This window comes from Vigna unguiculata, chromosome 9 (genome assembly GCF_037176805.1).
Source record: "Vigna unguiculata cultivar grain cowpea cultivar isolate G323 ecotype 2 chromosome 9, ASM3717680v1, whole genome shotgun sequence".
Classification (NCBI taxonomy): domain Eukaryota; kingdom Viridiplantae; phylum Streptophyta; class Magnoliopsida; order Fabales; family Fabaceae; genus Vigna; species Vigna unguiculata.
In genome coordinates this window covers 36,826,444-36,851,954 of record NC_140800.1, presented here as the reverse complement: position 1 = coordinate 36,851,954, position 25,511 = coordinate 36,826,444, and the positions used below count along the sequence as shown (strand labels likewise).

Sequence of the window (25,511 nt, the reverse complement as noted above, 5' to 3'; positions counted from 1 at the left end):
CATGAATTAAACAATCAAACAGTACAACATATTAAAGGAATTCCTTTGATTAAAACATATTCTCCTCAGCAGTGGAGAAAAAGAAATTTGATCAGCAACTGGAATACGTAGTGGACGTCAGGATGAAGTTATCTTATTAGAGTTAATGAAGGAATGAACCCAAAAACAACCTACATAAACAAAAAAAAACAAAAAAATGAGTTACAAAAACATAACAGATTTATGAAGTAACATAAAATATAAAATTAACAAAAAAATGAAATATACCTCAAATTTTGGGGTTCGAATTAAGCAAACCTGAAATGGTGGGATTTCTTTAAAGTTGATGTATAATCGCATCAAATTTGAGCAAATATTAACAATAAAAAAGATTAAGAAGTGAAGCAACTTTCTCAGTTAATAGAAACCAATAAAACATGCAATAGGCAACATATCAGATTGAAATGGTAGGGTTTGAGTCTGATTCAACAGAGAAATCGAGAGGTTTTCAAAAGGTACATAACCACAAAAAAAATCTACACAAAGAAAAATATGAGTAAGAAATGAAAAATTAGGGTTTCAAATTAAAAGTGAAGAGATAAAAGTTATTACCAAAGAGCGATGGAGAGCGTTTGTACGCGACGTGAGAGAGATGGGCGCACAGAAGAACAAAAACAATCTACAGAAACAAAACAAACCAAAAAAAGAGTTAGAAGACAAAAAAATTGATGTAAAGCAATTTGGATTCACTGAGTCTAAGAACAAAAAATTAGGGTTTGAGGATCGCGTTTCAGGCGGCGTAAGAGAGCTGGCTAGGGTTTGATGACGCAGAAAGGGGGAGAGTGCGATTCCAATGGAGAGTGTTTCATGCGGCACAAAAGAGGACATGGTTTCATGAAAGAGAATCGTGGACACAACAAAAATGTCGAATGAAGCAAAAAAACCATCTACACAAACAAAACAAACCAAAAAATTAGTTAGAAGCAAAAAAAATTGATGTTAACCCTAAAACAGTACGAATCGAGAGAATCGTGAACACAACAAAAATGTCGAATGAAGTTCAGAAAGAAAAGAGGTGGATCGCGTTTGTGCAGGAAGAGCGTCTGAAGCAAAAAAACCATCTACACAAACAAAACAAACCAAAAAATTAGTTAGAAGCAAAAAAATTGATGTTAACCCTAAAACAGTACGAATCGAGAGAATCGTCGAGATGGTTGGACGCGCCAAAAAGGTCGAATGAAGTTGAGAAGGAAGGGAGGTCGATGGCGTAGAAGTGGAGAATGCGTAAAACAGGTTAGGGTTCCACAGAGGGAAAGTGAAGAGAGGTGGAGAACGTTATTTGGTGACGCGTTTGTGGAGGAAGAGCGAATAAGAGCGACTGAGGTGGAGGAGGAGGCAGAGAGCTGGAGGCGGAGCCAGAGGTGTGGCTAGGGTTTGAGGAAGGAGATAACTGGAGAGTGCGTAAAGGTTTGAGAGAGAAAGTGAAGAGAGAGAGGAAGTGAAGGGTTTGAGGAAGGAGAGAAGTGAAGTGTGCGTAAACAGAGAGAGAAAATGAAGAGAGAGAGGAAGTCGAGAGAGATGATTAAAGTGAGTGTGGTGAAACGCGAGAAAGATGGCTGAGACGGGATAAGAAGATAACACGTGTCCAAATTACCTTAAGAGGTAAAAAAATAAAAAATTTTGAAATTGAACAAATTCAGAGAAAATGACACGTGTAATTTTTTGCCTTTTGTGATTCTTTGAATTGTATTATAAATATATATATATATATATATATATATATATATATATATATATATATATATATATATATATATATATATATATATATATATATATATATATATATATATATATATATATATACATGACTTACAAATTTAACTATTCATCGATTTGAAATTATAGCATTAAAAAAAGTTGATGAATTTCCCACTTCTATAACCTTTCTTTTCCTTTTCAAATCACATTGAAAAATAACTTAACATGGATGAAGTGTTTATTTATATTATTGTCCACAATGCTTGCATCATGTACGTTTTTACCATCTTTTTGACCAATTCTATCAAATCATCTAAAACTTTAGATTTAGCACCATTTATCTAAATTTCTTCTAGATGGGAGCACAAATTCTTTATTTAATTTATCATTAACAGTTTCTGATTCTGTCCTATAATTCACCATTTTAATTAGGCTAAAGACTAGGTCGCAAAACGAATCAAAAGGACACTAAGAATCGAAAAAATTAATCATAACTAATCATCACAATTCACTACATTTGTACATATTAATTTACCCATAAAATATTATTTAGAGGAAAACTATTTGACAAACACGTGTCTAAGGTAGTTTGATTGAGAGAATGTAAAATTATACACAGAGTTCAAACACATGGTTAGAACTACATAGAAATATTTTAATTTGCAAAATTCCTTCCTATGTAAAGGAGAACGTTTTCATGTGTGGTCTTATGAACGTATTTAAAAATTTTAAAGATTAAAAAGGATTGAAAATAAGGAGATGATATTGTTAAAAATTTAAATGTGAGTCTAAGTCCCACATTAGCTATAAATGAGAAAATAGAACACTATATAAGGATAAAGACTCATAATTTCATTGTCTTAAAATTTTGGATTCATAACTGTATAAATGCTTTATGAAAAAGTATTAAAAATCTGTTGAAAAAGTGCACTGTAATTAACCTAAGTATTTTTTCTTTGGGAGGTTGGATGCGTCGTATACATAATGTCTAAAAGATTTTTTTTAAGTATCATCGTACACTCACTATATTGAAATATAGCTATAAAAATAAAAATTACAAGTTTTGTTCAACAGTTGAAATGTTAGACAGAACATAAAATATGAGGGTTTTTTTTTTTTCTCATTTTATGATGTTACTAACTTGGTATTTGTGTCTTCTTATCCTACCTCTAATGTTAAGTATAAAAATGAATTTGACCCCAATGATGAAATTGTATTTCAGGAGCTTTTTGGCCGCTAGATAAGCTTTTACCCATTGAGCAACATAGTTTATATTCGTTCCATTATACTTAAATTTACAGCCTAGTTTATTAGTCTAATCGTAAGTTTATTATTAATAAGTAATACAAATAGTTTAAATGATGTCAAGTTTCAAATTGAAACTTATTTGAGTAAATCAAATTATGTTCGTTATGATAGGATGTATGCAATGTTTGGCTCAATTTAAAAAAGAAAAAATCGATTACTGTATTAGTAATTGTTTTTGTTAAAAATTGTTAAATCGATCTTATAATTTTTTTATCTTAATTTAGTCGAGATTTTTTTAATCTAATTCAATTTTATTTTTATTTCCTTAAAAACAATTTGATTTTTATTATTTATGAATTTTATCATCATTAGATTATTACATCACTAAAAAATCAAAATAAATAATCTAATGGTGATTGAAATAGTAGATTAAAAGTAAATAAAGAAATATGAATTAAAATATCATGATCCTTTATAATGTTGTAAACATCCTAATTAAAGTCATGATTTCAAAACCTTCATTTAGTATTAGCATTTGTATCATTAAATATAGAATTTTTTATTCCTTTTTAACCTATAAACACTCATTTGTATTTGTAATTGGTTGTATAGTTATAATCAAACCATACCTTATACGATAAATTAGTCTTGATTTCTCTTTTAAATTTAAATTGTAGTGAACTAATTTTTGTAATTAACTTTTTTTTATTGTAAATTACATATGAAATAAGTTGAAGAGATATATTGTTTTCCAAAAGAAACAAGCTAAGTGGATAATATGATATCTATTTTGTGCACTTTGTAGTTTTTCTAAACACAATTATGAAAGATATTTCCACCAATTAAATGCTACCTTTTTACCATATTTTTGCAATAAAATTATTATATCATTTTGTTGTGATGGAACCTTTGATCAACTATCTTTGTTGTGTTTTGCTTATGTTTTGTCAACCTTTAATGGATGAGTTTTTAATATACTACTATTTGAAATTTTACATTTTTAGGAACCGTTGAGCCTTTTGATGGATCTTTGTGGATTTTTTTTTATGAACCTTTAATAATGAATTTTTGTGTGTAAATTTTAAATATGATCATAATATATTCATGAACTAGTTTGAGAGTTGAGACTTAGATGACTGATATAGAATTTTGCAGTTTTTTTTTGTCCAAAAATTTTTTTATGAAAAAAATAATTTTAAAAAAGAACAAATAATCCAGTGTGTGATAATTTATCACTGATAAAATTCATATTTAGACTCTCATCTGTTTAGTGAATAATTGTTATGTTGTGTCCTAAATATTTTTACACAAATTTCTTGTGAAGCCTCAAATTAACTCACAATCGTATCCGTTGTTATTCTTAAAGCTTTCGAGATGCAAAAATGTAAATATGACACAACTTATGAATTTTCTATAACTAGATTTTATTTTATAAACATGTTTTATAAAAAAAATTAATGGCCTAAAATTAATCTATGAAAAATTTAAAAAAACTACACATATATAACATAATATATATATATATATATATATATATATATATATATATATATATATATATAGTTTTAAATTGGTGTATATATTAAAAATCTAACGTGATAAAATAAATTTAAAATATATACAACTGTCACTCTAAAGTATCTTTTTATTTACTGAATCTTACTTATCCATGTTGTATTTTATGTAATTTGTATAAAAAAAATCATTTGTATACATAAAATTAAATTGGAAACTATTTCATAAAAAATAAGTTTTCATTTTTATTATTGTAAATGGTTAAATTACTAATCTTTTAGGATTTTGTAATAAAATAAAATAAAATCTTTCATTGGAAGCATAGGTTTATAATAATTATTACATAAATTTATAGTCTTTATTAGAAAAATATCTACATTTCTTATAGGTTTAAATATTTTACCAAAACATGATTGAAGTAGCATAGCTTTGAAACCTCCTCAATATAACCGTCAGAATATAGTATAGTAATCATAACTGATTGCTTGTGGTAAATCTAACTATACATCTTTTTGAAACTTCCACAATTTAGGTAGTGGAGGTTAAAAACATCCACAGAATCAAAATAAAATCTCCACTGTTTATTATATTCTGTAAAATGAATTTTGAAAAGAATAATGATATTCCTTGACACTTTTAATTTATCACTTTAATTATTCTTTAATTATTTATTTTTAATTTTTATAATAATATAATATGATGATCTAATAATTAAAATAATAAATTATAAATGAATTAAAAAAATATAAATCAAAATGTCATTATTCTTAACAAAATAAGAGAGTGCATTACATGGTACAGTAAGTAATTCTCATGATATTCTCAGCTTAAGACCCATCCAACTAAATTTCAGGCCTTCCTTCAAGTTTGGAGAGACATTAACTAATGTTTTTCTTAGTATTGGGGTTTTTTCGAAATCAAACCATTCCTTATACAAACATAGAACAAAATAGCAGTTGAAGACTTAATTTGTAAAACAGGCTTTATTTTCACTTATATCATAATTGTGACGAATTCAAATGCACAATTAATAGTTTCCAACACAATAAAAATCAGCTACACTTATATGTAACTGTGTACAAAGAGAATTTCTTATTTTATCTTTATATTTTTTAATTTTAATTTTATCTTTTTATAATATAATTATTTATAAAATTTTTAAAATTAATAATTATTTTTATATATTTTCTATAAAACTATTTATCTCTTCTTTTTTTTATTCATCAATATTTGTTTTCTCATTTTTTTCCATTTATTTCATTTTACTTTTAGTAAATATAATTTTATTTTGTATATTAACTTAATAATATTATAATAATCTCATCATTTACTAATATAATTTTATATATATTTAAAAAATATATTAAGAAATTCTTTTAAGGTTATGAACTAGAAGGGATATAAGACATTATTTTATAACTCGAGACCCATGAAATTCAATCTCCATCATTACGCCATAACAAATTTCTAATATTATTTTACAATTTGCTTCCATCACTTCTTTTAAATTCACTCAGAAAAACATCACACCAGGAAAAATATATAATCAATATTCTTAATTATATTTAAATTATTTATAATTCTTACAATGATTTTACTATTATTTCTTTCTCATTTACGGCAAGTGCGTAAAACTTTTAGGAACAGAATAAATATGTTGTTAAAAAAATAGAAAAAGGAAATCACTTTTACACGGTTGTCTAATCACAAAATACTACATAGAATAATTTTATTGAATTTACGATAATTATTTTAAAAATCAGACTAATAGTGATTTTTATCCTTTGAGTAAAGAAAAGTTACTTTAGCAATATAATAACATCTAAAAGTAATAGCCATTAATCTCACCAAGAACGTATAGTCCTTAGTCATTATTAATTTCTTCAATATCTAAATATGCATATAAATTAGCAGAATAGCGTTATAAGAACTCATAATTAAAATAAAAAAAATAGAGAAGAGAGTAAAAAAATACACCGTGAGCAGTAGGGATGGCAACTGGTTGGGTCGGGCACTGATAGTATGATATTCGTACCCGACCCGTTAAAAAAAATCTGTCTGTTACCCGTTGGTTTACCTGCCGGGTATCCGCTTAAAAAATACCTGCAAATATTTTTAAAACCCGCGGGTATCCGTGGATATCCGATACCCGCAAATATTTAAAAAAATATGTATTTTATAAATTTTTTAATATAAGATTATAAAAATAAAATATAAATTAAATTAAATTATAATTATAATTATAATTATAATTAAATTTGACATAATAAAATATATTGTTAATTCTAATTTTAACTAAATTTAACTTAATAAAATATAAATTAAATTTTAATTTTAATTTTTTTGTGGGTAATGGGTACCCGCCGGTACGGATAGTATGATACCCGTACCCGACCCGTTTATAACCGGGTATTAAAATACCCGCTACCCGCTACCCGCGGGTAGTAACTATCCGTCGCGGATATCTGCAGGCACAGATATTTTTGCCATTCCTAATGAACACCTAACATTAATAAGTGTAGTTTTTTCATTTAAATATTTTTTTTGGTGAGAAGTAGAGGCTAAAAGCCCCCATAAATGAATCATATTAAGAAATGAAAGAAATAATAATAAAGCCATCACTGGATTATAAGGTCAGGGCCCAAAAATTCTAGTGCCCAATTGATACTATAGAGCGTGATGAAATAAAAACATTCAAAATTCTCAACTAGGAAACATTAGAAGGTTACTGAAATGCATACATGATTAAACCCTCCTTTTTAAGTTGCTCTCATCATTCGACAAGGAATTATGTATTGTTCCGTTTATATTTCACTGACCCATTATACATTGAAGTGCTCAAAAAGCAAAGGTTTGTTTAGTAACAAAACTTCGTATTTAACAACCTCTTAATAAGATCGAAAACGACAAATTGGATATGATATTGACTATCTTTTCAGAGTCTGTGACCACACCACCGGATTTTTCATTCCGATTATTGTTTTTTGGATCCGAATATGTATTTCTGGGTTGCATGTTTTGCTAAACTTTCCGGATCTGGCTGGGGTCATCAAATTATTTTGTGGGTGCACAACTTTTTTGGGGTAAAATAGAAAAGAATGAAAATTTTGGGGGTGCAGGAAGAAGGCCCCAAAATTTAACTTTTGAACACGAAATTGAAACCCAAGAAAAGAACAATTCGCTATGATTAGAATAGTAAATCTCTCAATTGATACAAAAGTAAAACCCAAAGCAATAGACCAACTATTAGTGCGCATTTGTGAACAATGGTTGTAGAATAAGAAGAGAGAAAATGTCACCGTTCACCAAAATCATGACCAAAGAAATTCGCTACATGACAGAAACAGATGAATTTATAGGAACCAGGTATTACAAAGCAAGCCATAAGTTCAAAGTGGAATCCAAAATTTTTACTGGTTTTTTAATGTTGTTTACTGAATATTAAAGATATACCGTAAGATATTTTAATTTTTTTTTAATATATTTTAAAACATCAAAATTAATGATAATTAATATATTATTAAATTACAATAGAGATATGGTATAAAAAATCAGTAGAAAACCTAAATTCGTTCAAAGTGATGGACAGAAGAAAAAGAAAAACCAGGATTTCGATTACTATGGATATTCACAAGCCACTCAAAATTATCCTGATGACACCTACCTATTATCATAAGCATTAAACATCTAAAGATACATTTCAGAAGAAACAAGAGTTAGCATATATATTTTTAGGTTGAAAATAAAAAAGAGAGGAAAATGCAAAGATTTTTCTAGCAATTATAAAAAAAAAGAACCAAGGGGCGGAAGCAACCCACGATGCTCTCATGCAACCATCAGAATGCATGACATAGGACAACATATCAACTTCGAGTGAAACTAGGTTAACTTCTTTTTTTTTTTTTCTAATCACACCACACGGATTAAGCATATCTGTCATCATAATTAGTCTCGGATCTGACAATTAAATATACTTATTACAAATGTGATGTAGTATAATACTTCTAATAAAAAAATGTAAAGGCATGAGTGTGGTTCTACATCAGAACCCAAGCTGTCACTGCAACATTAAAGTTCTAGTTGTGGCAACTATTTTTTTAACCAAAATGGATATGGAAGACTGCATTTATTCACAACTTTTCACAGTATTAAAGTTTAGAAAACCTCTGCCAGTAAAACCTTTAAAAAGAATAAAACAATGCCTTAAATGAACAAATTAAAAATAAAAACATCCACAACATTTATTATGTTCATGAATAAAGATCAGAAGTGACAACATATTATCCACACACAAAACTAGAGGACAGAATAGACTACTTATCATATCATATCTTTGAAGGTAGGACCACTTCGTAAATGCCCGCTTCTTATCAGAGCAGTGATCTTGCCTCACAATATTTGCATGAATTACAGATGAAAATTGAACTTCTTTCTACCAACTTTTGTATATCCTTCTTTAATATGCATATCTAGGGAAAAATAATCCGCAAGAAATCTAAAGAAATAAACCATTAATTAAAGCATTAAAAGCATATAGATACACTTACAAAATAATTAAAGAGCACCAGCTCAATATGCAAAAAATTATTAGTTATAATTATTTTATTTGCTTTTACAACATTAAAAAAATATTAACACGAGTTTTCATAGATTCATAGTGTAGAATTGTTGCACACCACTTGAAAATACAGACATATAAAAGCACATAAGTGAGAAGCTGAAATTTGCATCGGAAGTGATCAGAATACAGATAGTTTGAGGACAGAGCACAAAAACGAATGCAATATTTGCTGAATAAATAAATTGATTAAATTAGCCATTAGTTATTATGGCTTTCCTTGCTTCAAATTCAAGAGGAGGAACAACCATAATCACTTCATCAAAAGAACCGCATTAGATGAAACAATTAGCAAAACCTGCAAAACATATTTGGAACAAATGCCAATGGCTAGAAACCAATAATAACAGACCCATGCAACCAATAATAGCAGACTCACACTACAATAGAAGAAATCATAATTCATAAACCCCACATTCTCACTCATTTAATTTCCCAACGTTCGGACATTCCCTTGCAAAATGCCCTTCCTCTCCACAGTTATAACACACTCCTCCTCCGCCACCACCACCACCACCACCCCCGCCGCCTCCTCCTCCACCGCGTCTCCGTATCCTACCATCACCACCTGCACCACCACCACCACCACCACCACCCTGTCCCTGGTAGCAATCCCTAGCGAAGTGACCTATTCTTCCACAATTATAACACTCAGGTCCTCCTCCACCACCGCCGTAACCTCCTGCCCCTCTCCGGCCGATCCCTCCACCACGGCTTTCCCCTCCGCCGTAGCGTCCTCTTCCTCTCCCGCTCCCGCCGCGAAAACTGCCTGGACGGCGAGATCTAACAGCAGAGGTGACGTCGACGGCCATGGCACGGCCGTCGTCGCCGTAATCGAGGAGGAACTCGACAGACTGGCCCTCGGTCAAGGAGCGGTAGCCGTCGGATCGGATGGAAGTGAAGTGAACGAAGAGATCTTCGGAGCCGTCTTGGGGAGTTATGAATCCGAAACCCTTCTGCGCGTTGAACCACTTAACGGTGCCCGTGGATCTCCGAGTTTCGGCCATGGGTCCTGAAGAGTTGGAACGGAATAGAAGGTTCTAGAAGAACCTAGAAGTTTCCCTTTCGGGGTTTGGGAAAGCTTAGGACGCTGAATTGGAGGGAAGAGCGATGCGCGGCGATTGTGATTCGTCCATTCCCACGGAGGCGCTGATGTGGTATTGTATGTATGGATTTTGTGTCAGTGGAATGAAAATAAAAACGATATATTAATATAGTTATGTGGGACCCATCCTCATCCTACTTGCTATAATTTCACTCTCTCTGTTATGCTCGCCATCCACTTCCCATGCTTTATCCGAACACATTATTCATACCCCACCAATATCTTCACCAGGACTGTTTCTTTCTGGAGAATATAAGGTTGGCGAAATTTATGAGATGCTAATAGAATAATTATTTATTCTTTTAAAATAATATTCTTACGTGCAATTATTTTCTACGCAATTTTTTTTATATAATTATAAAAATGGTAAATCGTATTTGTAAAGACAGTTTCAATTTAAAGCGTGTTTATAGGAATTGTTTCAGGTAATTATTGTAAATAAAGTTGTTATTTATGTAATTAATTTCCCGTGATATGTTTATGTCCTTACCTTTCTATGCTACATGAGTTTTAACCTCTAGTAATTTGAGATTTTGATCAACAAATTAATGATAAATTTAGTTGGAATATTATTCTTTAAATCTTTGTTTCAAATCAATAAATAAATTATTAACATGTTGGAATCCATATAGTCTTAAGTCTCACCTAATATTTTACAAAGCAAATTATTAATAATATGGAATCGTTGTGTTATTTCACTCTTGTATTTTTAATCATTATCAAGTATTTTTTGTTATATAATTTTGTTATGTTTTATATATTATTGTACCGTCTCGATTGTTCGGGATATGACCTTGTTTTAGTATAAGAATTGAAGATTTCGAATCAAAACTAGAACAAGAAAACTCTCTGTACAATTTAGTGTTTTGTGGTTGACTGTTAGAGAGAAGATGCCCCCCCACCCCCCCTTTGTGTTACTCTCTTCTCCTTTATATCATCTGTCCTTTACCAAAATAAAATCACTCCTTAAGTTAGTGAATCGTCATGTCACTCCCACAACTTCCTCAATGACTAGTACCAACATTTCTACTCGTTAGTTGGATCACCACGTTCCTTGGGAAAATTCCTACCTTCCCACTTTGTATTCCCCTCTTGCTCGTGCTCTACCTTGGGTAATTTTAACTCGGCCTTTTATGTCTGAATTACATTATGGGTCGTACGAGACCTGTATTGGGCTTACGTAAGTTGCCTCTATGACCACTCTATTGCCATCCCAATCCTATTTGGCCCAATCTCAACCAACAAGGCCCGATCTTATTAGTGAATCATTTCAGACCACCAAACATGGCCATCCTTTGTCGAAATTTGACTGACTTAGTAACACCTTCAACCAAATCGGCAAGGCGTGGACGATACACAACTCTCCGACCTTTAATCTACAACCTACCCACGCTAAAGGTCGCTCATTTAATCTATCCTGTCTAGGTCGCGCTTCCCCAAGTCCATCATTACCTTCCACCTACCTTGACACGCACCATGTATCTAATGGGAACGGTTCGTATTATCCAATTTCGCCATTAAACGTCTAGGTAATTGTTTCCAATTCCCTTTCTTGGCTTTTTTCGCAATTTAAATGAACTTTGTCCCATTTCTTTTCTTCCCACTTCTCCTTGTTGTTGCGTGCCACTGATAATGTTAATTTTTACCATTATCCAAGCTATATTTCATTAGCAAAATCATCTCTTCCAAAGCATTTAACCTACTTAATCCTCAATTTTACCTTACTTTTGTAAATAAATACATTGTGGGTTACATTGATCTAAATATACCACTAATCCCCATTTTTGTGTCCTTTTTGTAGATGGGAAGCTTTGTTCCAAAAATCCAGACTAATGAGTGATCCGGAATAGCAAAGAGAGAAGAAAAATGTCAACAGGAAGCGCCTGGCGACGCGAAGCCAGCGCCAGGCGGAATAGACCGCCAGCCAAGCGCTAGACAGGCGCTACTGTTAGTAACCGCCTGGCGGCACTTGGTCACCGCCGGGTGGTAGCGGGAAGACATGCTCCCTGTTTGGTGGCTTGCGCCTGGCGGTGAGACCCTTCCGCCAGGCGCCTGTTTTCACTGATGTGTCAAGTGACCCTTTTTCTTCTGTTTTCGAGGAGGGAAACAGATCTTTGGCATTTTGGAGGCACGAAGAACACATTTGGAGAGCTTGGAGGAGTGCTAGGGCTTGTGGGAACAGCTCCATCTTCCTCTTTGTATCTCTTTCTCTTCCATCTCTTCCATTTTTAAGCTTGAGCTCTCCATGGCAATGGAGAGCTAAACCCATTTTTGTTGGGGTTAGATGTAGCCACGAAACTCTTGTGTAAATGCAAATATTTTGATTATATATATGACTCTTTCATTAATTGTTAGTCTTCTTATTTCTTCACTTAAAGCTTGCATTGATTTAGCCATCTCTTGCATGATTTTTGGTTCATGGGGTGTGAAAATATCTTTTGAAACCTAGATTTGGAATAAGAGAACTCAATGGAGCTTGTACCTAGGAATGGGGCTTGACCCATTGGTTGTCTTAAGCCTTTGTGCATAAAGCAAATTTGCTTATTAAGAGTTCAAGGAATTGACTTTTAATAAGGAAATTTAGGCTCAATCTATTAAGGAATTAGGGTTTGAGTAATATTGTGGGTTGGCATTAGCATATTAATGAAGAGGATGTTAAATTGTAGTTGCATGAGAGCATAGTTGGTGAATTCTAACCCCGGCAATATCAAGTCATATCATTTCTAATCTTTTCCATTCACTAAGTGCCTTTAACTTCCAAAGTTCAATTTTAATTATTTATGCAAAGTTTAATTTCATACATTGAAACTCAAAATATGGATTTATTCATTAGTTTAAATTAGTCACTAATTACGCAATTAATTAGTATACACGAGTCTCTTGGGAAACGATATCTCGGTCTTACCGGTTACTACTTGCGCGACTTGGTACACTTGCCAAAGTCTTAACAGCCACTCCATCTCCCCTTATTTCATCTCGCTTCGAGGTTCATACCTCTTCTCATTTTCCATTGCCTCTTCCTTCTAGGTTAATGCTTCCTCTATGCCATTAAGTTTTTACGGCCTCGCATATTCTTTGTCTTATGCCTTGTTTCTCGATGCCAATTGCACGTTCTTATATATCATTTGTGATGCGCACCCCACATTAGAAATTAAAAAAGTTGTGACTTTGATAGAACAATTTGATGGTAGTTTGCTAAGTGCTTCTTTACTTTGTGATTCGTATGTCTACTTGTATATGGTGCTTGAGTTTGCCGTGAATGTGTTTAGCTTGAGATTTTGGGTATAATGGTCCTGTTTAGTATTTGGGTTTCTGGGGTGTGCTGCTTGTTCGCTACGATGTGTATATGACCTTTAAATGTCTTGAATTTTTGTGTCACACCTTTGCTAAGAATCGCCCTACTCTTTTTTCTTTTTCTGGAATTTTTCGTATTTCTGGTAGTTGCCTCCTTTGACCGTATACTAGAACTTCTTCCTAAGAATCTGATTAGCTTATGCTCTACTTCGACCTTTTCTCGACCTCCGTGACCTGACTATGACTTCATACGACCCATATTACCCGTAGGCCCCTTTGAATCTAAAATAGGGAGACCACTTGCATATGCACTGATAAAAGAATCAAGGCCTTTAGGGGCAGTCAAAACCTTTGTCGAAGTAGCAAAAAAGACGTAGTAATGGGAACCTATAGCAAAAAAGGCTTTTTGAAGTGGTCATGTGTAGACCATTTCACGTTATTTATGAACTTTTAGACGTATGGCTGTAATGATACATTTTTTGGTATGGCTAGGTTGGAAGAGCTAACTTTATGGAGAAATGTTCTAGTGTACCATGTTTGTTGTTATTTGCTTGCATCATGCCCATCTGTATCTATGATGCTATGGTAGATTAGTCAAACAAACAATATAACTGAGTCGCCTGAAGAAACCTCAACATATTAGTAAATATAACAACGTGAAATGTTAATAAGTAAATTATTTAGCTGAGATCAACCCAAGGAAACCCTCAACATAACCATATAAGAATAACAATGCGAAATTTTAATAAGTAAATCATTTAGCTAGGGTTTCTAATGTCTTTGTTTTTAAAGTATCATCCAAAAGCTTTGTTATACTAAAAATATCATTGATATTATTTCCAACAAGCACTACATTAATTAAAACCATGAGATTGAAGGAAAGAAGACAACCTAAAAATTGATTGCCTACTATACCATATAGAGATTTATTTAATTTGCAAACCATATTTTTATCATTTTTACATCTAGAGGTAATTGTATATAATTGGTATCTCCATTTTAGAAGGCATCATTAATGTCTAATTATTTAAGGTGTCACTTATCAATGGTTGCAGCAGCCAGAACAACACGCAAAATGGTTAATTTTACAATTGCTAGGAAAATGTCAAAAAGAATCTAAATCTTCTTTTTTGTAAAACCATTAACGATGAGCCTTGCTTTGTAGCACTCCAAAGAACCATCTACTTTGTATTCAACTTTGTATACTCATTTGCAACCAATAACTTGTTTATGTTGAGGTAAAGACCATGATTCATGTGTTGTTGATTTCAAAAGCTTTTTTATTTCTTCATTTGTGGTTGTAAACTAGTTAGGATGTTTAATGGCTTCATTATGGGATTTTGGATTAGAGATAAAGGTGATCATAACAATGTACTAGTTGTGTTCAAAGAATATATATCATAAAAAACTTTGATATTGAATATTTAATTTTCTATGATTCGGTTATAAGAGTTTGTAAGAATACTATCATAGTCCTTCAAATACACAAGTGGTTGGATATATAGGTGAACTAGTAAGATCAAATAGTCCAATAGGACTTATATTGTCTCTCTTCATTAATAGAATCTTGACTATTTATAATATCTTGTAGTTCATGTGTATCACTATTGTCTGTGGAGTCCAGAGTGACTACTTTACCTCTGCTTTGTAATTGTAAGGAATTGTCTTATTAAACATATGATTCTCAAATGATATAATAAAATTGTTTAAGGGATTTTTCTCAAACTCGTGTTGCTTTTGATTAGTGTTAATGGTGACACGAGGAAAATGTTTTTTCATAAAAAATAACATCACGAGAAATAAAAATGTACTGTGTTAGGCTTGAAACCATGACAACCGAACACACAAAACATATAATCAGTGGGAGCTTTGTTATAAAGTTTTGGTTGATTATTTAAAACATCACTAGCCATACAATTAACAAGATAGACGACATGAGTAATATCATAGTTCTAAATTTTTTTGGACAAATCACTCTGAAAGAATGACATGAGCAATTTTTATAAATAATGCTTCTTTGGATTATGGCGATTACTGTTCACATCCGTTAACTATTTTAACGGTGTTAGCAAAAAAGACTTGATTGAGAAAATATAACAAAAAGTAGGACCAAACTGAAAATAATTTCAAATATTGGATCAAAGTAAAAAAAGTCAACCAAAACTAGGACCAAATGACTATTTAAGCTATTTATTAATATCGAAAGTTTACATAACATACATAACACCAAATTATATATATATATATATATATATATATATATATATATATATATATATATATATATATATATATATATATATATAAAAGAAAAAGAACCATATGGTCCAAACAATACAACTCAAAACAAAATACAAAGTCCATCAGAACTCATACAGATCATAACTTAGATCATAAGACAAACTTATACAAACATACACTCTATATGAAACAGATCAGACCGTCCAGGTAAAATACAGACATGGACGCCGTCTATGATGGACGGCGAGATCAAGCGGCGGGGGTAACGTCGCCGGTCGTGGTAGGGGTGACGTCGACGGCCGTGGCGAGGGTGACATCGATGGCCGACCCGCGGCCGTCGTCTTCGTGAACGACGAGGTACTCGACAGCCTGACCGGAGGTCAAGGAGCGGAAGCCATCGGATCGGAAGGAAGTGAAGTGAACGAAGAGATCTCTGGAACCGTCTTGGGGAGTGATGTATCCGAAACCCTTGTCCTCGTTGAACCACTTAACGGTGCCCGTGGATCTCGGAGTGTCGGCCATGGGTGGCGAAGAGGTGGAATGGAACGGAATAGAAGGTTGTGGAAGAACCTAGAAGTTTCCTTTCGGGGTTTGAGAAAGCTTTGGACGCTGAATTGGAGTGAAGAATGAGGTGCGGCGATTGTGATTTCTCCAGTCCCATGATATTATTATCGTCAGGTGGAACCCATCCTCGTCCTTCTTGCTATAATCTCACTCTGTTGTAATCTCACCATCCAATTCCCTGCGCTGCCTAATCCAAACACATTATTCACACCTCACCAATATCTTCTCTGTTTTTCTTAATATATTTTAAGCTCTTTTTCTTTTTGAAGTAGTCTAGGCCCAAAATAGAGTAAATGGACTACTATGACTTTTTTTTTTTGGAGAATATATGGTTGGCGAAATTTATTAGATTGTAGTAGAATAGTTATTTATTCTTTCAAACTAATATTCTAACCATCATTATTTTCTTGGAAATTCTTTAAAATAATTATAAAAATAGGTAAATCATATTTGTAAAGACAATTTTATTTTAAAGGAATATATTGAAGTGATCCCAAAGTTAAATATAATAAATAATCAAGCAATGATAATGAAATTGTGGTGATAATTGATAGGAACTTGGTCAAATAAATCTTGAAAAATAAAATCGAGTTAGTGTGTTTATAGAGCTTGTTTTAGGTAATTATTGTAAATAAAATTATTTATATAGTTAGTCTTTTCATGTTGTGTTTATGTACGTACCTTTTTTAAGGTATATAAACTATGACCTGATTCTAAATTAGTGATGATAAGTTCAGTTAGAATATTTCCCCTTAAATCTTTGTTCAAAATCAATAAACTAATTATGTTGGAATCCATCATATAGAGCAATGATCAGATTATACAAAATTCTTATTTGAAGTCTTGAATCTCATCTTATATTTGATGTTACCAAGAACGTGGAATCGTTGTGCTCTACCACTCTTGCCTTCTTCAGAGACATAAAACAAGTCGGTTCTTAACCAATTTTTTGTGTGGGATCTCTTGTTCTATGTTTGTGAGTGATGCCTCTGGTTTCCTTTAATGATCAATACTATGCAGGAATTTGTAATTCCAGATTATATGTCAAAATTTTTCAGAGCAAATGCATTTTTTGTACAAGTTCATCCACTAGGAAAATTCAATTATTCTTTACGTCTCAAGTAGCAAGCAGGAATTCACAAGGGCAAAACAGGAATTCCAAATCCTGTGGGAGTTAGAAAGCATAAGATTCTTCAGAGTTCTCCTGAACAGAGAAAGAGGGTTGAAAGAAATCAGAGAGATGGAAGCATATGTGGTTGAGGTGGAGAGAATCTTAGGTTACAGGTTCAAAAATAGGAAGCTTCTAGAAGAAGCGCTCACTCATTCATCTTCCAAGGAAGGTGTTCCTTATGAGCGCCTTGAGTTCATGGGAGACTCCATTATAAGTCTCGCCATCAGCAAACACCTCTTTCTCGCCTACCCTAAGCTCGATCCTGGCCAACTATCTAGCCTACGCGACGCCAACATCAGCACCGAGAAGCTGGCTCGAGTTGCCATCCGCCGCAACCTCCATTGTTTCATCCGTCACAGCTCCCCAGACCTCCTGGACCAGATCAAACAATTTGTGCATGCTGTCGCCTTAGAGAATCACTCCGTCGTTGTAGCACATGGTGGATCCGTCAAGGCGCCCAAGGTCCTTTCTGATATCGTGGAGTCCGTAGCAGGAGCCATGTACTTTGACCTGGGATGCGACCTGGAGAAGTTCTGGAAGGTGCGTATCAAGGTTTCTTTGTTAGGGTTTTACTTTCTGCGCTGGTGACTTTGCATTGATTTTTTCTCAGATGTTAACACGAATGATGACAATTTTTTTGAGTTTTGAAATTGCAATCTAGGGTTTCCTAAGTGAGTATATGATAAACTTTTGCATTGTTTTCGCTGTTTTGAATCAATTCATGGTGATGGTGAATTGAGAAAGAATTATGACCTTCATTTTTTTTTGGATGAGGTTTTCGATTGGCTTCAAAATTTTCAAGTTGCATTAAAATGAGTACGGAACAGATGAAAAACTGTTTTGTCGAGATTGTGATTATTGTGATTATGATCATGACAGAATTTTAGAGTAATTTTGGAGCCGATAGTGACACCTGGTGATTTGGAGCTACAGCCTCATCCGGTGAAAGAATTATTTGAAATATGCCAGAAAATGGGGAAGCACGTTGAGATTAAACCTGTGCGAAACGAAACAGAAAGTATAGCTTATGTCTTTGTTGATGGACAGTTTATAGCCTCTGCTTCCTCTGCCACAAAGGATCTGGCTAAACTAGAAGCTGCCAAGATTGCTCTGGAAAGACTTGCATCTCTGGTTCCTCTCACCAGTATGAGGCCTTCCATTGGTAACGTGGAGCTAAACTTTTATACCGATGACAATGGGGACATGATTATTGAAGGAGCTAAACATAAACTACACGAACTCAGCCAGAATAAGAAATGGTCTAAGCCAGAATACAGGTACTTTTTTAAGATGGGTTATTAAATGAGTGACATTAATTTTCATGTGTGAAACTTTTGATATGTTGACTAACTTGTTATTCTTCGCAATGGCTCACAGGATTGAAGGGGAATCGGGTCCCTCTCATGAAAAGAGATTTGTTTGTTCTGTTGAGATAACTATTGAAGAAGAGGAGGGCGTTTTTCTTCGAACGTGTGGCTATGAAAAATCTAGGGTGAAGGATGCTGAGAACTCTGCTGCTTCAGTGATGCTTATGGCTTTACTTGGGGTGTAATCACAGATGATGAGAGTGATTTTTTGGAAAACGTTTTCTTAGACCACTTGCACCAGTTAGCAACCCCACTGGAAAAGATCCTAAAATAATAAATCTGCACTCCCAATCGTGAATCAAGGGGTAGGTGCAAGTGGTTTTGGATGCATTGGAAATTGGAAACCAAAGCAATCCACGCCTCAAATTAGGAATCTTCCACTTTCTATCGTCCTTGAAAGAACCGTGACTCGTGAGGTGATGAAAAGAAAACAATTTGCTTCAATTTTGAGATTGTAAATTTATAAATTGTGTTGTTACGCGTAAGATCTGTCGTTGAAAAATCAAATCTTATTTATATTAAGGCTTAAATACTTATAAGGTACTTATTTTTGTAGTGTTTGTTGTGGTTGGTTTTAATTTATTTGGAATCAGGCTACCGTGTTCTTTTCAAAATCATATCTCATATTTATACACAAACAGTCCACGTAATTAACAAAATGAAAGACATAATATAAACAGTTTTAGAAAGTGGAGTTTAAGTTTAACTTAACTCCACAAAATTAACTTCTAAGGTAAGGTTTGTACTCCACTTATATATTATGAAATTGTCTTATCTCTAGTCGATTTGAGACTTCTAATATAGTTTTGTCACGTCAAAGTATATACATTTTGTGTGTGGATCTAGAAATGGGTGATCCGATAGTGGCCTAAGAGAGTAGGTGGAACAAAATGTCTAAGAAATTTTGCTAGGATAGACTTTTTTTGGTTTTTCTTTTTTAAACTTGGCTCTGATACCATATTAAAAAGTGGAGTTTAAGCCTAACTCAATTTCACAAAACCGACTTGTAAGATGAGGTTTGTACCTCACTTATATACTATGAAATTGCCTTATTTTATCTTTAGTCGATTTGAAACTTCCAACATAATATTCGCTACTCATTTAAATGACATGATATAAAAGGATCAAATTAAACACATTAAAACAATGAAGATCATTTTAAACATTCCAAAAAAATTAAGATCAACGACACTCAACACTACGAAAATGAGTACCAAATAAATATTTAAATCTTATATTAATCACACAAAAACAAAGTCTTCATTTGGACACGTGTCGACAAACAAAGAACTTAGAAATATATTAATCTAGTAACTCTGTTAACAAACTTAATATATTGGATCTTAATAATTGATGGACCTTGACAGTGATCTGAAATTTTTTGATGATTTATTTTTCTTGAAATTAATGCGAACTTCTTTAAAAATAATTATCTATTTTATTAATATTATTTCAATTTCTATATAGACAATAAAACTGCTCAAGAACGGCACCTTCGTGCAGCTGGTTTCTTTTTTTATGATAAGAAAGATGTGAAAAAGGAATCTGTTTCAAACGTCGGCTGCTATCATTGACCACAAAATAGTTATCCCCAGCTCATTTCTCGTGTCTCATAATATTAGCTTCACATGTTATTTTCGTGTGAAAACGCCACCTTACGTATGAATCTCTTTGGTGTGACACATTATTATGCCCCCCTTTTCTTTTGGTATTATTTTCCTTATATTATACGATTTTCCATTTGTCCACTCCATATTGAATTTCCTGCTTTGTATTCTCTCAGATCACTCCAAATCCCCAACAACAAAAGATGACATAAAACAATAACCATTGAATTTGTATCCCTGGCCTACATATATTCACCAAGTAGCCAGTACAGTTTCTGTGACATCATTGATTATTAATTTCCCATAACTTATATTATCTTTTTTTTTCTTAGTCTAGTTCCCATACGTTTTTTACTTGTCATTAGTAATCGCTTGTGTCAGGAAAACTGCTTTCTTACGCATGTGCATCATCCTGTATTAAATTGACTATAATGTGTTTGTTTTAATGTTGAGGTAGAAATTATTTATTTTTCATGTTCCTCTCCATTCATAATTTTCTATCACCGTACACAGATTCTCCCTCACCATAACCCCTCTCTCTGTACTACCAAAAATTTTCTCTCCGACCAATCATTCACGTGACCACACATTACCTCTTCCACAATTCCATGAAGTTTGTATTGGTGGCAGCTGCATGAGTCAACCTGGTATTTAGTTGGGTGTTCAACGCGGTTTAAGGTGGTTAGACAAAGTGTTGTGGTTGTGTTGTTGTTTACATGGAGAGAATGAACAGTGGGGGTTCTTCAATCAGAAGACGTTCATTAAGCATATCAAGTCACGTAAGCTATCATACAGATAATGATGGTGAGAATGAGAGTGTTTCAGAGGCTGGAGACATTGGAGATCGAGCTCTTAGAAGCAAGAGGTTTAGTGAGAGCAACAGTTTCTGTTTGTCCTTTGACAACAGGTCAGAAAAAGAAGTTGTCGTTTCCATTCCAGAGGAACACAGATCGCATCCCAATTCCTCTGTTAGGCCTTTGCCTCCTGCTTTCACATCCCTTTCCCCTCTTTCCACTGATGGAATTGTACGTTCTGAAGACATAGAACATGTGAGCTTCAACGTTTGATTTTCATGTCGTCCCGAGATTTTTGGTTTCTGTGATTTGGTTATTAATTAACCATATGATCTATTTTCAGGACCCTCCTAAAGGTTTGCCAGAGTTCCTGGACTATACTTCATGTTTGGTTCATTTAGCGGTTTTTGGAATTCTTGGGGTAATATCTCCTAAACTTTTGCTGGTGCATAATGGATTACTGGTATTTGCCATTGTTTCAATTCAGAATTCTATTGCTGAATGAGAGGCTATGGCAAATTTCAGCTGTGACAATGATACCCTTTTTATGGTCAAATTTATATTATGACATGCAGTTATCCACAAAATTCTAATACACAAACCGTAAAAACACTATGCAGGTCTTAACGAGATATTTACTGCAGAAGTTATTTGGCCCTGGGGTTGCCCATGTGACAAGCGACCAAACCATTCTTTATGTTGATCTTCCTGCTAATATGGTGTGTTCCCTTTTCCATCTTCAATGTTTTTGCGTCTTGGTTACCAAGAAATTTTGATGGGTTCACAAAGACTAACACTCCAGGGTTGTTTTGATGACCAGGAACATAAGTTTCAGACATTATGGTAGTAACTTGCTTAAAAGAACAATGTATGTTAAACTCTTAAAATCTATTGCTTTTCAAACAAGAGAGAAATTTTGTGCCACCTTTAAAGATAGAGTCTATCAAAATAGCAATGTTTGACTCTTGAGCGTCAAGTAGTTATTCCCTTTCTCGTTACAGAAGATTATCTGGCTTTGTATTTTCACTTCTTAAATCCTTAATCTACAGTGTACATACACCATTGATCAGTTTTTTAAATCTTGTTATAGTAGAATTAATCTGTCCTACTTCTTAAATTTGGTGTCGAGGGACACTAGATTCCTTTATGTATAATGCAAATTCGATTTTACTTTTTCCATATATAACCATCGTGTCGAAGCTTCAAAGTCCAAACTTAAAACTTAGAAGTACTGTTAGGAAATTTTGGTATTCACTCGTGAGGAAGCTGATTCAGACAATCTAATGCAAATTTTAACATTCTTTCCAGATTGGTTCGTTTCTTATGGGTTGGTTTGGTGTGGTATTCAAAGGAGACATATCTCAAGTGTCAGAGCATCTAGCTATAGCAATAACAACTGGTTACTTAGGAAGCCTTACAACCTTCAGTGGTTGGAATCAAAAAATGCTTGAACTCAGTGTTTCCGGGCATTGGCTCTTCGCTTCACTTGGCTTTCTTTTAGGTAAACAAGTGGATTTATAGTATTTTTTGTTCTGAGCTATTTTGTTTCAAGCATAGAATTTATTTATTTTTGGTTCAAAATTTATCCCATAGTGGATGAGTTGATGATTTTATTTCCTTATGATGCTAAATTGATAAGATGAATTTGTTTTACAACTACAAATTTTCAGGGTTATTTCTCGTTGCATATTCCATCCAGTTTGGGATTGAAACAGCCAAGGGTTTTAGGTGGCTCCTCCACCGGCTGGGTATTAGTTCGGAAAAAGATGTTAATAAGATGAACTGCAAAGTAGACAGCTACCGTCGTCAGTTGATAGTTATGGTGATGTTCTTGGTTATATTAGGCATATTGTGGGGTGTGAGTGGTGCATTAGTAAAGGCTGAGTTCAAGCACGGTGGTAATGCTGCACAGTTATGGTTTGCTTGCATGGTTGGACCCATGGGTGTGTGGATTAGATGGTTCTTAGCAAGGTTAAACGGGCGTGGATTGGGAAAGGAAGGGTTGTTTAAATGGATTCCATTCGGGACTTTAATTGCCAATGTATCAGCAGCTTCTATTATGGCTGCACTTGCCACTGTGAAGAACGCTGTAAGTTTCTTTGTCATCATTCATGTTCAAGTCCCCTCTAACTGCATTGCTCAATCTCTATGCTAGAATTCATAGACTCATAGGTTCCGAATTAGATATGACAGTAAGACTTATCTATGTTGGGAAATTGGCTTTTGTTGAACTTCTTTGGAGAGTACCATGATTAATTCTTGCCCTTATTATGTGTGTTATATATTACATAAATCATAAACATTATTTACTTGTCTGATGCAGGTGAAGACCAGAGATTGTGATACTGTTGTAGCAGGAATACAGTTTGGCCTAATGGGGTGCTTGAGCACTGTCTCTACTTTTGCTGCTGAGTTTAATGCAATGAGAGAAAGCAATCATCCCTGGAGAGCCTATGCCTATGCCGTTATTACAGTTTGTGTTTCATTCTCATTCGGAATACTAATATACTGCATCCCTGTCTGGACAAAGGGTTTTGACATTGACACGTAGAAATTGAATAAGACAAACTTGTTTAGGCAACGGATTTTTTTTGCCGAGAATGTGTTGGCAGTTCAGAGAAGCAGAGTAATGTGTCTATACTATTCTTCATAGTGAGTTCTGTCAATATTATGATTGGCTGTCAAACGGGAATTTCAGCTGATAGATCACGTCTTACATGTCATTTCTTGATGTAAAAAAGCGAACAGAGGAAGTGTGAAAACGTTTCAATCGTGTAATAAATTCATCATTAACATGAGTTTTCACAAAAATTGTGGTATTGTAGGAGTGAATACAGCTGAATGGAAGGTTTTCATGCACTCCTTATTGTTGACTATTCAATCAACTTTGCTGCATGATTAGCAAAGATGCTGCAAGTGCCAATCATTCTTTGGTGGATCGTTACAATAATATCACAGGCTTCGATTTGTGCCCAAGAAATGTAATGGTATTGAGATATTACAATGCAAATGAATGAGACATATTTGAATGACTAAGAATATGCATGAGATGAATTAAGAACTGTCAAACCACGTAGAATGATCAAATCTGTTCTCAAAAACCAGAACTTGAAAAGAGCCTAGAACTGGTCACAGGAACTGGCAATAGCAAGTAAAAATTATGTACAAACTACCTAGACTTGCCTAGTCTAACTATACAAATCACCTAAAGTAGCAAGTAACAAGGGCAGCTCTCCTCAAAAGCTTCTGGCTGGCGCAGGTTTCTTCAAAGTGCAGAATCTGTCTATTGGAGTTCTTCAAAGTTGGTAGCAGGTCATCATTTCAGGATCAGCAGGTTTCAAGTCTTGGTCAACTTCTCTGGCAAGCTTCTCATGTGAGCATTCAAATACCGCTGGTCAGGTTCAACACACTTCCTTCAGCAACTTATGTCACTGGACCGACTGCTCACTGCACATACTTTCACAGCACTAAAATCACCAGCTGAACATATCATCTCAAATGTACTGCACCTTCAATTATCAGCACCTAAAATCTCAATTTAAACAATTCTACGTAAAAAATATAAAACTAAAAGCTGACTTGAACCATGGTAGTAAAATTCGAAATCTAAACTTAATATCGGAAAGAAAAATATAAATTGTAAATCGAAATATCGTAACAAGAACATGAAGATCCTACATATCGAAAAAATTAGGAGAAGTAAGGGAGTAGTAGTGAATAGTTTGAAAAATTTATGGTAAAGTAGAGTTTCGATGAAAAAAACCGGTAAGAGAGGGAGTGGTAGTGGTAGTTTTTTTTACTGTGCAGTGTCAGTTCCAAAAAAAGGGGAGTTGTTTTAATCTTAAAAAAAGAGAAAGAATTAGGAATATTTTAATGTTAACATTGTCACTTAATTGCTATTTTACTATGGCGCTTTTTCTCTTGTGTGCCGAAGAGAGGAAGTTGGTGTTTTTAAGATTAAAGATGTATTTTTTTTCGGAGAAAAGATAAGGAAGAAGAAGATAATTGATTTCGGTGAATTTAAGGATAAAATTTATGTCAGTATTTTGAAGGGATTTTGTTTGGACGTAATACTAGAGTTTATTTAAAAGTAAATTTTGTAAAAGATTTCTTTAATAAAAAAAATAATAAATAAAAAAAGTAAGATTATCAAATTGTTTAAAAGTAATATAAAATGATATTTAGATAAGTTATTATTAATTTAAAAATTTGTATGATAAATAAAATTATTAATAATATTTATTAAT

General features: G+C 33.4%; 2 protein-coding genes and 1 pseudogene across 2 annotated transcripts; 2 read left to right on the top strand and 1 right to left on the bottom strand.

Moving 5' to 3' along the window:
* Positions 1-9,289: 9,289 nt before the first annotated feature.
* Positions 9,290-10,364, bottom strand: LOC114162356 (cold shock protein 2 pseudogene; annotated as a pseudogene).
* Positions 10,365-17,300: 6,936 nt separating this feature from the next.
* Positions 17,301-19,393, top strand: LOC114163343 (ribonuclease 3-like protein 2). Its single transcript, XM_028047600.2, has 3 exons — positions 17,301-18,036; positions 18,376-18,773; positions 18,874-19,393. The coding sequence occupies exons 1-3, from the start codon at positions 17,566-17,568 to the stop codon at positions 19,046-19,048; spliced, it is 1,044 nt and encodes a 347-aa protein (XP_027903401.1). The 5' UTR covers positions 17,301-17,565; the 3' UTR covers positions 19,049-19,393.
* A 1,281-nt stretch (positions 19,394-20,674) lies between these two features.
* On the top strand, positions 20,675-24,333 carry LOC114163265 (uncharacterized). Its single transcript, XM_028047469.2, has 6 exons — positions 20,675-21,519; positions 21,608-21,685; positions 21,885-21,983; positions 22,573-22,765; positions 22,935-23,353; positions 23,588-24,333. Exons 1-6 carry the CDS (start codon positions 21,187-21,189, stop codon positions 23,813-23,815), a joined length of 1,350 nt encoding a protein of 449 aa, XP_027903270.1. The 5' UTR covers positions 20,675-21,186; the 3' UTR covers positions 23,816-24,333.
* The last annotated feature ends 1,178 nt before the right edge of the window (positions 24,334-25,511 follow it).